This window comes from Myotis nattereri (genome assembly GCF_964212035.1).
Source record: "Myotis nattereri genome assembly, chromosome: 1".
Classification (NCBI taxonomy): Eukaryota; Metazoa; Chordata; class Mammalia; order Chiroptera; family Vespertilionidae; genus Myotis; species Myotis nattereri.
Window position 1 is genome coordinate 162,995,880 of NC_138075.1, and position 14,536 is coordinate 163,010,415.

The 14,536-nt window shown below is 41.0% G+C and overlaps 1 protein-coding gene across 1 annotated transcript in view; it reads left to right on the forward strand.

Annotated features, from left to right (window-relative positions):
* Nucleotides 1-8,057: 8,057 nt before the first annotated feature.
* The window catches only part of LOC308532262 (uncharacterized protein C4orf54), a gene marked incomplete at both ends in the record, with an annotated part of 62,545 nt that continues 56,066 nt past the window's right edge, over nucleotides 8,058-14,536 (forward strand). Inside the window, one exon of the mRNA XM_081109616.1 lies at nucleotides 8,058-8,239. Within this exon, the coding sequence (XP_080965742.1) occupies nucleotides 8,058-8,239 (182 nt within the window). The remainder of the gene's footprint in view (nucleotides 8,240-14,536) is intronic.

Below are 14,536 nucleotides of genomic sequence, written 5' to 3' on the forward strand. Positions count from 1 at the left end.
CAAATTGTTGTAGCAGGAACATAAGAAATAAGGGGTTCATATTCCTCTTCTGCAAAATATGATTTTGCAATGATAATTTCGAAAGTGAGGCATTTTGGAGAGTGAAAATTATAAAGTTCCTTTATCCTCACCTTTAGCTTATTAAGGACCAGGCCTGGTGTACTTGTTCATAAAGATTTATTTAAGGGAAGACCTGACCTGACCGAAAGAATAAAGGAGGAAAGCCTTTCTCTTTCTAATGGGGACGGACTATGGGGGAAGAAGGAGATTCCAGATGGTGACGGGGGAAGAACCACCCAGAGGAATTCTACTTGCCTGAATGTGCTGGAGAAAGGCTGCCAAGCTCTAAGAGAAGCCAGACTTGTGAGCACTTCCAATAAGATTCAGAGAGATGGTAGAGCGGTACCAGCAGAGGTGAGCTTAAGAGATCAGATCTCTTATCTAAAATAGTCAAACTAATAGAAGCAGAAAGCAGAACAGTGGTTACCAGGGCTTAGAGAGAGAGGGAAATGGGTCATTTCTGTTTAATGAGTATAAAGTTTCAGTTATACAAGATGAATAAGTTCTAGAAATCTGCTGCACAATTTGCTAAGAGAGTAGATCTCATTCTCTCTCCCCCCCACCCCCCGCCTCTCTCTTTCCTATGGCACTGACATTTACCACACACATGACCTGGAGAACATTTATCATTTGTAAAAATGAAGGTAATAATAATACCTACATCATAGAACTGTTTTTAGAAGATGCATATACTAGTAAATGTTAACACATAGATAATATTCAGCACATTTTAGCTCTTTAGTTTCTTTTTAAATGAAGTGTAACCTAGATATTTTTAAAGGTAAACATGTATAATGAATACCTTCTTATTTCAATAGAACCTTTTTCTAAAACATCACTCTAAAGAGTTGACTAGCGCTCAAGCACATGCCTGGGCCTTAATTGGTTTCCAATCGTCTGCTGTTGGGCATTAAGTTTATTTCTGTCTTCTCACTGTTCCAAATAGTTCTCACACAAATATTCTTAGAGATACATTTTTGGAACAAATCCTAAATGGTTTTTTCAGGTTAAATTCCTAGAAGTGCAATTTCTTGGTTAAAAAAAAAAATAGGCCTATTTTAAACTTTGAATACGTACATATTTTTAGATTGCTTTCCAGTAAGGCTGAACTCACAACTGAGGTGCCTTTTTATAAGTTTGGCAAAACATCTGACTACTTATCTTTCTTCATCCTTGACAATATAACTAAGATTCACATAAAGTTCTGCTATGAATCAAGGAAACTTCACCTGGAACAAGAGGTCTGACATTGATCTTTCCAGATAGAGTGAAATCCAGGAGAAGCAGGGAAAGCGGGTCTCATTTGACCTCCCTGGTCTTATATGGCTGGCTGCCAAGTATAATTTCCTTACAGATACAACAGACACGCCTGTCTTCTCTTTGTAAATCATTTTGCAATGATTCTTGTTGGAAAGACACCTGCATTTTTCATGGACCAGCATTCTACTTCATTCGGTTACATTCTTAACTGAAAAGGACACACATACACACACACACACACACAATTTTATTACCCTAAAACCCCCTCCGGTCTTGAGTCTAGCTCTCGCCCCCACATGGATCATCACTGCGATGACTTCCTTAGGGGATTACTCACAGGAGCAAGAACAGTCTGCTTCATGCATGAGAAGACTGAAAGCCACTAATCTACAGAACTTAATTTAGAAACAACCTGCAAAAGATAGTTAGCAACTAATGAAGGTTAATGGTTCTCCTGGCTTAGCTATCACTGTGTAAAGCCTTTCTTTTGCATCTGTTACACCCAGGAGGCCAGAGAGGACTAGAAGACCAACATGAGACAAATAGAGGTAGCCCTTCTGCCCCATCCCTACTTAGGAAGGGAGCTGAATTTGAGAGTAAGGACCAGAGTTTAATTGAATTGGGAGTGAAAAAAATTGTAGACGGGGGCAGGAAAGGACTCAGCCCTGGAGGGAATGTTATATGGAGGAGAAGTGGGGGGAGAGGAGGATTTAGAATCCAGAAGGATGGCACAGCCACTGAGATATTCCCAATTAAGAGGCTAAAATGATTTTGAAATTTAATTTACTTTTTAATTTACTGGAATCGACTGGAATCGAACCTGGGGCCCTTCAGTCCACAGGCTGACGCCCTATCCACTGAGCCAAACCGGTCAGGGCGAAGGTTTTTGAATATGGGAATGGCATAATTGGAAGTACATTTCTAAATTGACAGCAAAAAATTACAATGCTCTTCCTGGATTTGGGAATACCTGTTAGGAAGTATGTTAATTGTCTATTGCTACATAATCAACAATCCCCAAACTTACTAGCAGTAGTTTAAAACAACAGGCATTCATTATCTCACAGGTTCTGTAGGTCAGCGATGTGGGTGTCGTTATTGGCAGGACTCAGCTCTTCATGGGCTATTGGACTGTGAACCTCAGTTCCTCCAGGGCCTTTAGCCAGAGGCGCCCTCACTTCCTTAACAGTCAGCCTCTCTGTGGGGCAGCTCATCACAGGGCAGCTGGCTTCCATCACAGCCAGCAAGGGAGAGAAAGGAAAGGTCAGCCCAGATGGAAATCAGAGTCTTTTATAAAAATATATATTTTTATTGATTTCAGAGAGGAAAGCAAAGGGAGAGAGAATCTGCAACCTGGGCATGTGCCCTGACCTGGAATTGAACCATGACATCTTGATTCGTAGATTGACTCTCAACCACTGAGCCATGCCTGCCAGACTCAGATGTCTTTTAAATCATTGTACTCCCAACACCTAGCATGATGACTGACATTTTCTTCTTCTTCTCCTTCTCCTCCTTCTCATTTCCCTCCTCCTCCTCCTCCTCCTCCTCCTCCTCCTCCTCCTCCTCCTCCTCCTCTTCCTCCTCCTCCTCTTCTTCCACTTCCTCCTCCTTCTTCTTCTTCATCATCATGATCATCCTGTAGTGAATGAGACAAAAGAGACAACTGAACTGCTGGATATTTCATAAAAAGTCCCCATAGCCTGTACCATTTCACAAACTTGCCCTGCTGAGGTCTTTTCCTTCCTCCTTCTGTACCTTTCCCGATACCTTCTCTGTCTTGATTTCTCTGTGGCTTAAAATATACTTTGCTGCTCTCAGAGAGTGTGAAACGATTATATTCTGTCCTGGCTCCTGACTGGAAGATCAAATGACTTTAACTGCTGGCTCACTTTTTTACCTTCATTTCCCTTTCAGTATAGTGAGCATGCATTTTCTCTTTAGTAAAGGCTTTCTAACGTATTTAGCTTAACGGTGTTTTTCTGTTGAGGAGTATTACTAATGTGTGACAGAAAGTGCTGAGAGAGTGAAGGAAAGTGCCATGGTTGGCAGCACTATTAATAGCAGTTTGGGAAACTGAGATCTGCAGGCGCAGGACTCCAGTCCAGCCTGAGGACTGACGCCCGTGCCAGCCAGCAGGGACCAGGAATTTTTTGGAAGCATCGCCCTGTAAACAGTATTCACTAATCTCCCCTCCGCCCCTCTTTATTTTATCAGGCTACTGGTCAATGTGACACAAATTAATATAAAATAAGGCAAAAATCATACTGTATTTGTTAAATTGTTTCGTGTTATATTTATTTTGATAAGTTTTCATTTTGTTACTATTTTCCTGAAATCGAGTGTATGTTTTTACATTAAGATAAAGAAAGAATTTATTTCATTTTCATTCATGTTTTACCATATATACACAGGTATTACTTGGGATAATAATTTTTTTGCATAATGATGAAGTGTTAGAATAAAAGTCAAGGCCTGAGAACTACTTATTGCCTTAGCCTTTCAATTTGGAAACCAAGAGAATAAATATTAAGAAAAGGCCTTTATCTCTCTCTCTCATCCAAGGATATTTTTTAATCCTCATCCGAGGATATTTTTCCCGTTGAATTTTATAGAGAATGGAAAGGAGGGAGGAGGAGGAGAGAAAGAGACAGAGAAAGAAACATTGATGTGAGAGAGACACATTGATTGGTTGCCTCCTGCATGTGCCCTGACCAGGCTGGAATCAAACCTGAAACTATCTCCCAAAGAGTTAAAAAAATACCCTAGGCTTATTTAGCAAATTTTACTTGCTTATAACAAGATTTATGAATGGATTATCAATAGTCAGAATGGAGAACACATGCACAATTGGGTAGCCACAATTCTGAAGTTTAAAGTGGTCTGTAAACCAAAAGGGTTTTTATTTGCTTTTGCAGCAAACTCATTTGGCAACAAAATCTAACATGAACTGATGATGCAAGGCTATTGATTAACTTTATTTATTCTGCCGACTGAAAACATTTTACTGCAGTAATATTAATATGTTTGATTTTGGGATGTTGCCAAGGCCCCACTGAAAGTGTGACAAAAAATAGTTTATATACTTTACTACCATGAAAGGATGTAAAAAGTGTGGTGTCCGTAACATATGCAATATCAACATTTTCAAGTGGAAGATTGAGGACTGGTATAGAATCATAAATAGATGTTCAAGTTGGAAGGTGCCTAAGAGATACTATACGTATTCCAACCTCCTTGTTTTATGAATGAGGGCGCTGAGTCCAGAGAAGTGCCAAAGGTCTTACTACTCGGTTAGTAGCAGAGATAGAAATAGACTCTAGTCCCCAGGTGCTCAATTCCTGGGCTCCTTCTACTCACAGCCTGTAATGAGCTGTTTCCAGTGACTGGAATTTCTAAACAAGTAAAATGGACTTGAGCGTGTCCTTTACTCAAGACTCACTATTGCAAAGTGGAGGGAGACGCAAAACTGTGCACATCACTACTTTTGAAAGAAAGAGTGCCCCTTATCTTTTCCCAAATTGATCCCTATAAAACTATTCTACTAATCAGGACAAGGATTGTCACCATCACAATCTCCCCAGTTTGTTAGGCATGGTTTCAAACACTTAAAGGAGAAGTCCTAGACCTCATACTTTAATTTAACTCCATCTTTTGATGACTTTCTATGAAAAAATCACTTCAGAATGCATATTCGTTTTCTTAAATATATTTTTACTGTTGATAGTATTACAGATATCTCCCATTCCTCCCCACCTTTACCCCTTTTCTCCCAGCCCCCCCCCCCCTGCCAACCCCAGATCTTCACTACCCTATTGCCCATGCCCATGGGCTATGCATATAAGTATGTAAGTTCTTTGGTTTATCTTAATCACTAGGAATTTGCTGGGCTTCTATGTGCCCAAGATTATGAAGTGATTAAATCAGTTACTTTCAACCAGGGGTGATTTTGTCTTTCAGGGAATAATTGGCAACCTGTCACAACTTGGGGCATGCTATTGGCATTTAGTGGGTAGAGGCCAAGGATGCTATTAAACACCCCACAATGCACAGGACAACCCCTTGCCCCAAAGGTCAAAGGCACTAATCTTGAGAAACGCTGGGACCAAATATACACCATTGTCTTCTTCTTCAGAGACTCTGTACTCTAATTGCAAAACAGCAACCTAACCCACATTCATGGAGTTAGGAAGAATAATTAAATACTAAACGAAGTGGTCTAAAGATTTAGAATCAAAGACCAAAGTTCAAGCCCCACCCTGCCACTGATTTCCCTTGTGACCTTTGGAAAATCACTTAAGCATTTGGGGCCTCAGTTTCCTTATCTCTAAAACAAGGTTAATGATAACTAACCTATATATTTTATTGGGCCGCTGTGAGTATCAAAGGAGATAGTGTTTTTGAGAATACTGTGAGAACTGTAACACATTATATAAATATACTATGAATAAATATAGTTTGCCACTCATTATATCACTGTCTTTCACAAAATACAGACAGTGTGTTCTGCATCCACCAACCTAGCACCGAACTTGTAGAGTACCCACCCTGGTCTCAGTGGACAACACCGTCACCACGGGTAACAAGTCAGGAACACCACATCCTCTTGATCCTTGTCTTCCTCTTGCTCCCAATCAGCCACTGAGTCCCAGGGAACCTACTTTTTAAAAATCTTTTCTTAAGAGGGTAAATGCAAGAATACAAATTTAGATAAATATCCACCCACACACTCACTGATGAGTCAGATTTTGCGTCACAGACAGATGTCGCGACACTGTTTAATTACACTTCGTTGTCCTCTACCTCTTCCTGCATCTTGTCCTCTTACCTCTTAAGATTTCTTCCCTTTTTGGGGAAAAAATGTCTTCCTGGAGACTTAGTAACAAATCCATTGCTGCTGATACCTCGCTGCCTTTGTTTTTGGAAATAAATCGACTAAAGACCAGGTGAATAGTCCTTTTCAGAATGGAAATCAGGATATAAGTGAAGGTTTGTGAGGTCGTCATTTGAGATCTAATGGAGGAGCTCAGATCTTCAGAATCTCTGAGGAACTCGGACATCTTTCTAGAAGGCATGAGCGAATTGGCCAAACTTATGTAAACTTTATGTAAAAGATTTACTTTGGTTTAAAAATTTACTCTCTAAAAGATGTGTTCTTTGTGAAATTATTTCTAATAGTGTAACAATGACTCTCCCAGTGTAATGAAAACATATTTTGATTTACAAACAAATGTTTTAAAGGCACATCTCTTCTAATGCATCAGGTAATGCACATGGGGTGGGAAAGAAAGCACAAATGGGCGATCACCGCATTGATGGAAGAATAGCGCAGGCACAGTTAGAAAAGAGAAGGAAAGTGACTTCTTTCAAAAATTGATCAGTTCAGATTATTTACTAGAACCGAATTCACTTTTTAAACCCATAGTCTCTTCATTGCTCATAACATACAAATCTCATACTATCGTTTAATGTGGGTATACGTTAACACAGACAAATGATTAATTTTTATTTTCTTTCCCTTGATGTTTTGAGTTCTATGGTAGTATCAATCTCAGCATGCAGTTCTTAGATGAAACATTTTTCACAAATTCCGTGTCACTCAATGGAATATAAAGGGACATTATACAATTAAGTTATATTACTGGCTGGGTATTATCAAAAACTTCAATTCCACCGTTTTCCCCTGTGATACTCAGAAGGGTTATATTTTTCCCATGACACATACATTTCCACCCATTACATAGGGTCATGCATGTTCTGATTTGATCCTACCCATAAAGCGAAAGACAACAATCTTGCCTGGTTGTAGCAGTTGGTCTGGCCATCACACCCACCATCACCCAAAGCCAGACTGGAAACTTCCTTCTGACCATGCACACTAGGTTCCTTTTTTCTTTCCAGGCCGTACATCTTTTTGATGCTAGCTTTCCCCATGTATGAAGACCAAACCGTCTCCTGGTGGTAGGGATGGTTAAGGAGCAGAGGAGTGGAAACAAGATAGATCTCACTTCACAAATTATAAGGAAACTGGCGTTTGCTTGTGTACGCTAATCTCTAACATGCTATAGAATAGATTATTCTATTTGATTTTGATATCATTTCCTGGGACCTTATAGTTCCCACTCGCCAGTTTCCTCTCTGGTGTTCAGGCTTAGGGGTTTGCACTGAGAACAGCAATGTCAGAAGGATGTCTGCTAGATTTATATGGCAGCTTATAATGGAAAACCACGTATCAGAATAAAACTTGCCCCTTTAAAGTTCCAATAGAAACCTCTTAAAGTTTCCAGGAGAAACCTCTTTCTAAATCAGAAAAAGCCCACCCTCTATTCTTTCTTTCATTGAGCTCCACCTAATGGCAATTTCATGCTTTTCAAAAGGGACGGAATTCATGGTGTTCAGGTGTCCCCCAGGGCATCCAGAGAGCTGAGTTTGGGCTTTTCTCGGTGACAGAAGTAAGCCCTGGGATTTATCATTTGCTGCATCAGGATTTTACTGATTGGATTGATTTCAGTCCTGGGCACAGAGAAAGTCAACAAAAGAGAAAGGGTATGTTTTCACTGAATCATTTCACAAAACAACATACCCTCAGTGCACAGATCCAAGGAACCTTTGTCAGGGTTAGGGCCATCCAGCTGTTCTCAATGCCAAGTCAGATCAGAAAATTGCAGGCTTGAGACTGAAGCCTGCAGGAGGCCTCTCTAGCAGCCCTCCCTGCATTAGCTTATGGCACTGAGGCGATGCGGAAAATGCACACCGAGGTGGGCGTGCATTTCAAGATGGAAAGAGCAAGAGCAAAGCTCGAATGCTTCATTGGTCACGACATTGCTCACAGGGGTGGAGAGACCCACAGGAAGTGCTCTGAGGGTGTCATTCAGTGGCTGCTGGAGGCACACTCTGCTGAGTCACTGGCCTTGGCAGGGTGAGTTGGCTGGGACCTTGTAGGCAGGTGACAGAGAGAGAAACAAACCTGTTCTTGAAACTTAACAGTAAGTTGCTTTCCTAAGACTCACTTTTTATTTTAGCCCAATCCCTTCTTTTCTGTATTTCTTATCTTTGAGCCATTCAGACAGCACCACAAGTATATTTACTTATAAATGTATTGAGTAATTGCAAATATTTTAGCCTCCAGGAGCAAGGAGCCTCTTTCTCCCCTCCCACTTTCCCTTTTCTCCAAATGTACTCGTATGTAGGCACATGGACACACACACACACACACACACACACACACACACGCACACGACAGCCTGGGGAATATTTATGGTTGTGGACTGGAGAAATTAATCTAACACCAGAAACAAGATAATACAAAAACTGAGGACCCCCTCCCAGGCACCTGGATCCTACGTCTGGGACTAAAGGAATCTGATGTGCCCAGGACCACCCTCACCCCAGCATGGACTCAGGCTGACTTTCCAGGTGGGATCCACCAGGAAACTTCGCCGGCTCCCCACCTTGTGCCTTTTACACCAACTTGCTTGTTTGGAAAGATTTCCTATTCCATGAGTGAGCCGGCAAATATTTCCGCTGAAAGACTGTGAAAGGTGGGAATGAGACATCCGGAAGCAGCTGTTTGAGTTCTACAACACCCATCAGGCCAGCTGGAGGTCCCTTTATTATCTCTTTGTTATTGAGAGAGGTTGCTGCCTATGGAGGAGCCCAGCTTCTCAAAGGCATTGCCTTTCAAGGGTCTTACTATATTTACCCATGGCCAGTGGGGGCGGCTTTGCTTCTCCAGCCAAAGGTGAGTGATTATTAACCAGATGATCTAAGGGCTAAGGTGACTCTGAAAGCGAGGCAGGAAATGCAGTCATAGATCTCTTCAGTTCATCGTCCCCTCTCCCCAAACCAAATACTCCTCTGCTATCTGCTCTAGCTTTTGGTCACAATTTGCTTGCTACTGAGAGAATTCTTATCTTGGCCTGACTTCTCTTCAAGGGCACAACGTGGCAGTATCTGTAAGGAAATCTGAATTTAGAGAATAGAAAGTGCCCTCTGAGCCTTCCCATGATGATCATCCCGTGGACTGGCCAGATTGTTGCCCAGGACGAGTTTCATAACCCTGTGGGAATGTATCCTTCACTTCGCTTACAGCTTTGCTTTTCCACCCTGCATGGAGCACAGACTCCAAATGGATTCATTAGCATGCATGCAACCTTACAGCTAACACCCACACTGCACCTCAGGCTTAAAGGCAATAACCTGAGCCCATAATCCTCTTCCTTCCTTCAAACAGGGCAAGATGTACTGCCTCAATTCTTCTCCTTCAACCACCCACTGGGAAATTTTCAGATGGGCCGAGGAATAAAAAGTTCAGATGTCAACACTGCAGCCCTGTCACTCCTCTGGCAGATAACTGCTCCACTTCAATGGTACTTGGGTTTGCCTTTCGCTGTACTGTCAGAAATTCATTCAGCTGCAAGCAACAGAGCACTGTCCCCACCATGGCTTCCATTCATCAGGACGATTCCCCCGAAACCCTCGGTTTGTGTTTTATTGTTCCCAGTGGTGTCTCTTTGCCACCCCCAACTCCAGAGGAGTCTAGGAAGTTGAGATTTTTAGCCCCGCACATTGTTAACTTGAACAAAATTAATATGGGAGTGGTAGTGGTAGGAGGCAGGGATTAGGTTGGGGTAGAAAAACCATAGTGACTGCTGCAGTCCAAGCATCTAACACTGTAAATTATATATATTTGTTAAATGAGGCCCTAAAATGTTAAGACAAAGCATGGTGAAATCCTAAAATTATAAGATAAGACATGACTGGAAAGGAGGTAAAAAGCATTGTGACAAAAATCTTCAGGCTGAAATTCAGTCCCTGCTAGGAGGGGACAGTTGCTTCTTTGGGGGCCTGAGAAGCAATCTTATCGCTCCCACTCCCACTCTCAGCCTTTCCCCCAGCTAACATCAGGGGGAGCAGAAGAGAGGCGAGCTCAGAAGTCACATGGAGGTTGATGTTCCAGCAGATGTTGCATGTGGGGCTGTATATGACTAAATGGGGCTTAAAATGATGCCATTGATGTGGGGCTTTGTCACTCTGTGTATGTGGTTAAGTAGTATTTTATTTCTTCCTAGCTACTCCATGTTGCTGGGATTGTTTTTTATAAACCTGTTAGTTTGGTTGTCTTAAGTTTTTGTTATTCAAAGCTCTCTGTTTTGCGTGAGAGGCATCGGAAGTTATCCTGACTTTCTAGAGAGAGGGCACTCCTATGTGGACAGCATATGTGCCGTGGTGTTACTTTGTTTTAGTTGTGGCTGCGACTTAGCAAGACAAGATCGCGCATTTCATTTCATTTTATTATTTATTTTTTCTCTTGCACTGCTCCTGTCTTTCTGGAGGAAAGTTACACCTAAGCCAGGCAGATGGTTGGTTCTTGAGTGAGAGTCAGCTCACTCCGGGAATGTAGGAAATGGAGCAACTTCAGTCTCTTTCAAAACCAGCCAGGCATTGGCAGATGACCTGTGTCAGTGAACAGAGGGGAGGACCTTCAGTGGCTCCAGTGGAAAGGCCAAGGCTACAACTTCAACTCATTACACGACGAGGTCCTTTCCTTTTAATTGCCCTCCCCGCACTGGGTGCTTTTATCAAAAGCTATCCCATCACAGGCATGACAGATTCAGGACTCAGCCTCCCTTGCCCCTCTCCGGCCGGCCGTTCCCTGGATGGAAGATCCCACTCTGTGGACATTAACACACCGGAGCTCATAATATTGGTACCTGGAGATTCCCAACTGTACCGGCAGCCAAGGAGTAGCCCCGGAACTGAGGGTGACACACGGGGAAGAGGGAATCCTTGACAACAGCCATTTCTTCTAAGAGGCATTTTCCTGCTTGGCTGGCTATGATGGCATTTTCTCATGGAGTGTGTGGACAGCTCCCTGAAACACTCATTTTCCTATTTGTTGACATTAAGAATCAGGTATCTCTGAAAAAAAATTATAAATCTGCTTCCAATAAGTGATTTTAGGAATTATATAGCTTAAAAATTTCAGTCACATCTTTAGAAACTCACTAATCTGAGACATTTAAGTAGTTAAATATTTTCTTGCTACAGAGCAGGTCTCTTGAATAGAAACATTATGCATGATAATTTCTTATTTATGTGCGAGAATCAGATATAGATTAAATATGTTGCTATCCCATCTCAATTTATTTTCTGAAATTAGGATATTCATCTTAAGAATGTATATTAGATTGCTCAGGGTGTTATAGAAAAAGTACCACAGACTAGATGGCTTGAAGAACAGAAATTTCCCCATGATCACGGAACCCAGAAGTCTGAGATCAAGGTGTTGGCAGGGCTGTTGTCTTCTGAGGCCTCTCTTCTTGACTTGTAGTTGGCCATCTTCTCCCGGTATCTTCACATCATCTTCCCTCTTTACTTGTGTGTGTCCTAATTTCCTCTTTTTACAGGACACCACTCATACTAAAGAAAGCCCTGCTCTAATGACTTCATTTTAATTTAATCATCTCTTTAAAGGCCTTCTCTTCAAATATAGTCTCATTCTGATGTACTGGGGGTTAGGACATCAGCATATAATTTTTTTCTGGGGTGGCAGGTACAACTCAACCCATAACAGAAAGTATTAGCAAGAAAAATATATTTGCAGAGTGTATAAATTTATTGAAGTATATTATATGCCAGGCAATGGGATAATTATTTCACATATATTATTTTATATGCTCCCTATAATAATCCTAAAAGCTAGAATTATTAGAATTTTTATTTTTACAAATGAGAACATTTGGACTCAACAATGAAGTAACTTTCCCAAAGCTATAGAGAATGAATTCTCAAAATCAAGACTGTACATGGCCTTCAGAAGGTGCACATTACCATTATGCTTTTCTGCAACTTCTCCAAGATCACAGGGTTATTGGCAGCAAATTCAGGCCTCCTAAACCTCAGTGCAGCATTCTATTGCAGGAATATGCAAATATTAAGCAAATGCCACTTTGCCTAGAACTGATGTCTTTCCCAGGATATGGAAGTTTTTGTGTTAAACCTGAGACAGTCACAGCTTTAGAAACAGAAGCAGAAAATATAGGAAACCATCCCAACAATCACAGAGTCAGCCCCTATGGAGAACAGGATCATCAGTTGAGGCATAATGACTAGAGACTCTTGAGAGACTGAACATACCAACTGACAATGACAAGACCATATATAAAAATAGACCCTTGACCAACAACCTACAGTGACCTGCCCAGGAAATCAGCTCCTTGTCTGCAATAAACCACCAGGAAGCCAACTTGCTATAAGTCACAATTGCAGGAAGCCAGATTGCTATCTCTGGTGGCAACCCAGGAAGCTATACAATGATTTCTGTCACAATCAGCCCCAAATGGACAGGACTTGATTAATAACTGACAGTATCCCTAATTTTTGTCCATATTTCCATCTTAGGACCAACCAGAAAAAGCCAAATATGCACCCTTAACCAATCAGTTAGGATACCCTGCTTCTAGTTAGCTCATGTAAGCCTCTCCATGATAACAGCCTCCAATCGGGGCACACACGAAGCCTTCCCTTTTTTCTACTGTACAGTTTTCCCGTTCCTCTGTTTGCCTTTGAGTCTTTGTCAAAATTCAGGCAACAGTGTCAGATTCTCTCCCTACTGAATACTCAGAAGAAACAGCCTTTGCTTGCCCTCAGTGGTTGATGCGTCATTCTCTCTCTTCTCTAGTGCTCCAAAATTTCGGTGACTCAGCACTTTGCCTCTACTGCTGTTTCCTCCCTGCTGCCGCTGTAAACAACCTCTATCACCTTCCTGTCTCAGACTTCTGTTTGCTACCTTATTTTTGCAACCTTCAGGTTCTCCTCTTTTCCACCAGCTGCATCTGTCTTTGAGTTAAACTCCCTGAAAGAGAGAATCTGACTGCAATATGCATCCAGTCAGTACCTAGGGAACATCTTTATTATGCATTGTTATGGTTCCAGCCAACTCATAAGCTGCTGGTCAGATGAAGATGTCTGCCTTTGGCTCAAGAGTCTGTCCTTGTCCAATTAGGTGTGTTCATGGTAATACCATCATGTGCTACAAAGCACGGTAACATGCACAAAGGACCATTTCATTTAAAAAGGTCTGCGGTTATGCTTCACTTGGGAGTGTACTTTTCATAAAACTGGTCAATAGCAACACCCTTAATAACGTTATGTCTGAAAGACATTTGATTCTTACTGAAATGATATATTTATATTTGAACATGTGAAGCACACTTGGCTTTCCTGAACAGAAATTCTTGCAAATTAGACTCCAAGTGAATGACATGGCATTCTCCCATTTTATTGAATGGTACCTTACATATGAAGCATTTCAATAAATAATTTATAAATGGCTATTCACATGTAATTATATAAACTATTTTCTTCTCAAAATAATTTGAACCAAAGAATGGCTACTTTCAAATCCATTTTGTCATAACGTTCTTTAGGAATACTTAATTAATCTTGACTTTCTGGTATTCATTCATTCAACACTTATTTCTCATATTTACTAAGTACCTACTACCTTCAGGCACAATGGCATTTTGTATAGACATCTGATTTCCAAAGGAAAATTGTTATATTTAAATCCCCAAGTTACTTTACTATAGATACATCATTAGATAAGTGTTCAGAGAAACATGATTTTAATATCAAAAGGTCATTAGGTTCAAAAGCTTCAGTTTTAGGGCCTATTCTTCATTGCCTGTGGAGATGAGAAGAACTCAAGTTTGCAGCACATGACTAATACAGATCACTAGAGAGATGAGTTCTAGAGGTAACGGAAAGTCATTAGGTTCTGTCTCAATCTCACAGATCATCACTTAAGAGCCATCCCATTCCCTTAATTTTTGGCTGGTAGTCACTAAAAAAATCACTGGTCATTTTTCCAGACAGTTTTTCTCATGTAATACAACTTGCAAACAAGTCGACATAAGAGTTTAGTCTTCTTTCCAGTAGTGTTTCTCTATTAAGATGATAATTGGCAATGCTGTATACAAATTCATATTTCTTGGGTTCGATTTGCTTGTCCCAAGATTTGCTTAAACTTGGAGGAAAGTAACTTAATCAGTCCAGAGATCCTCTGTGACCAGAGACAAGACCATCCAATATAGGGTGGATATTCCTTTCATGTCTTTCTGTCGTGCTGAGCATATATGCTGGGTCATGTAGTAAATATGAATGACAGTCATCAGCAATTCATTTCTGAAGGCCATTGGTATTGTGAGTTTAT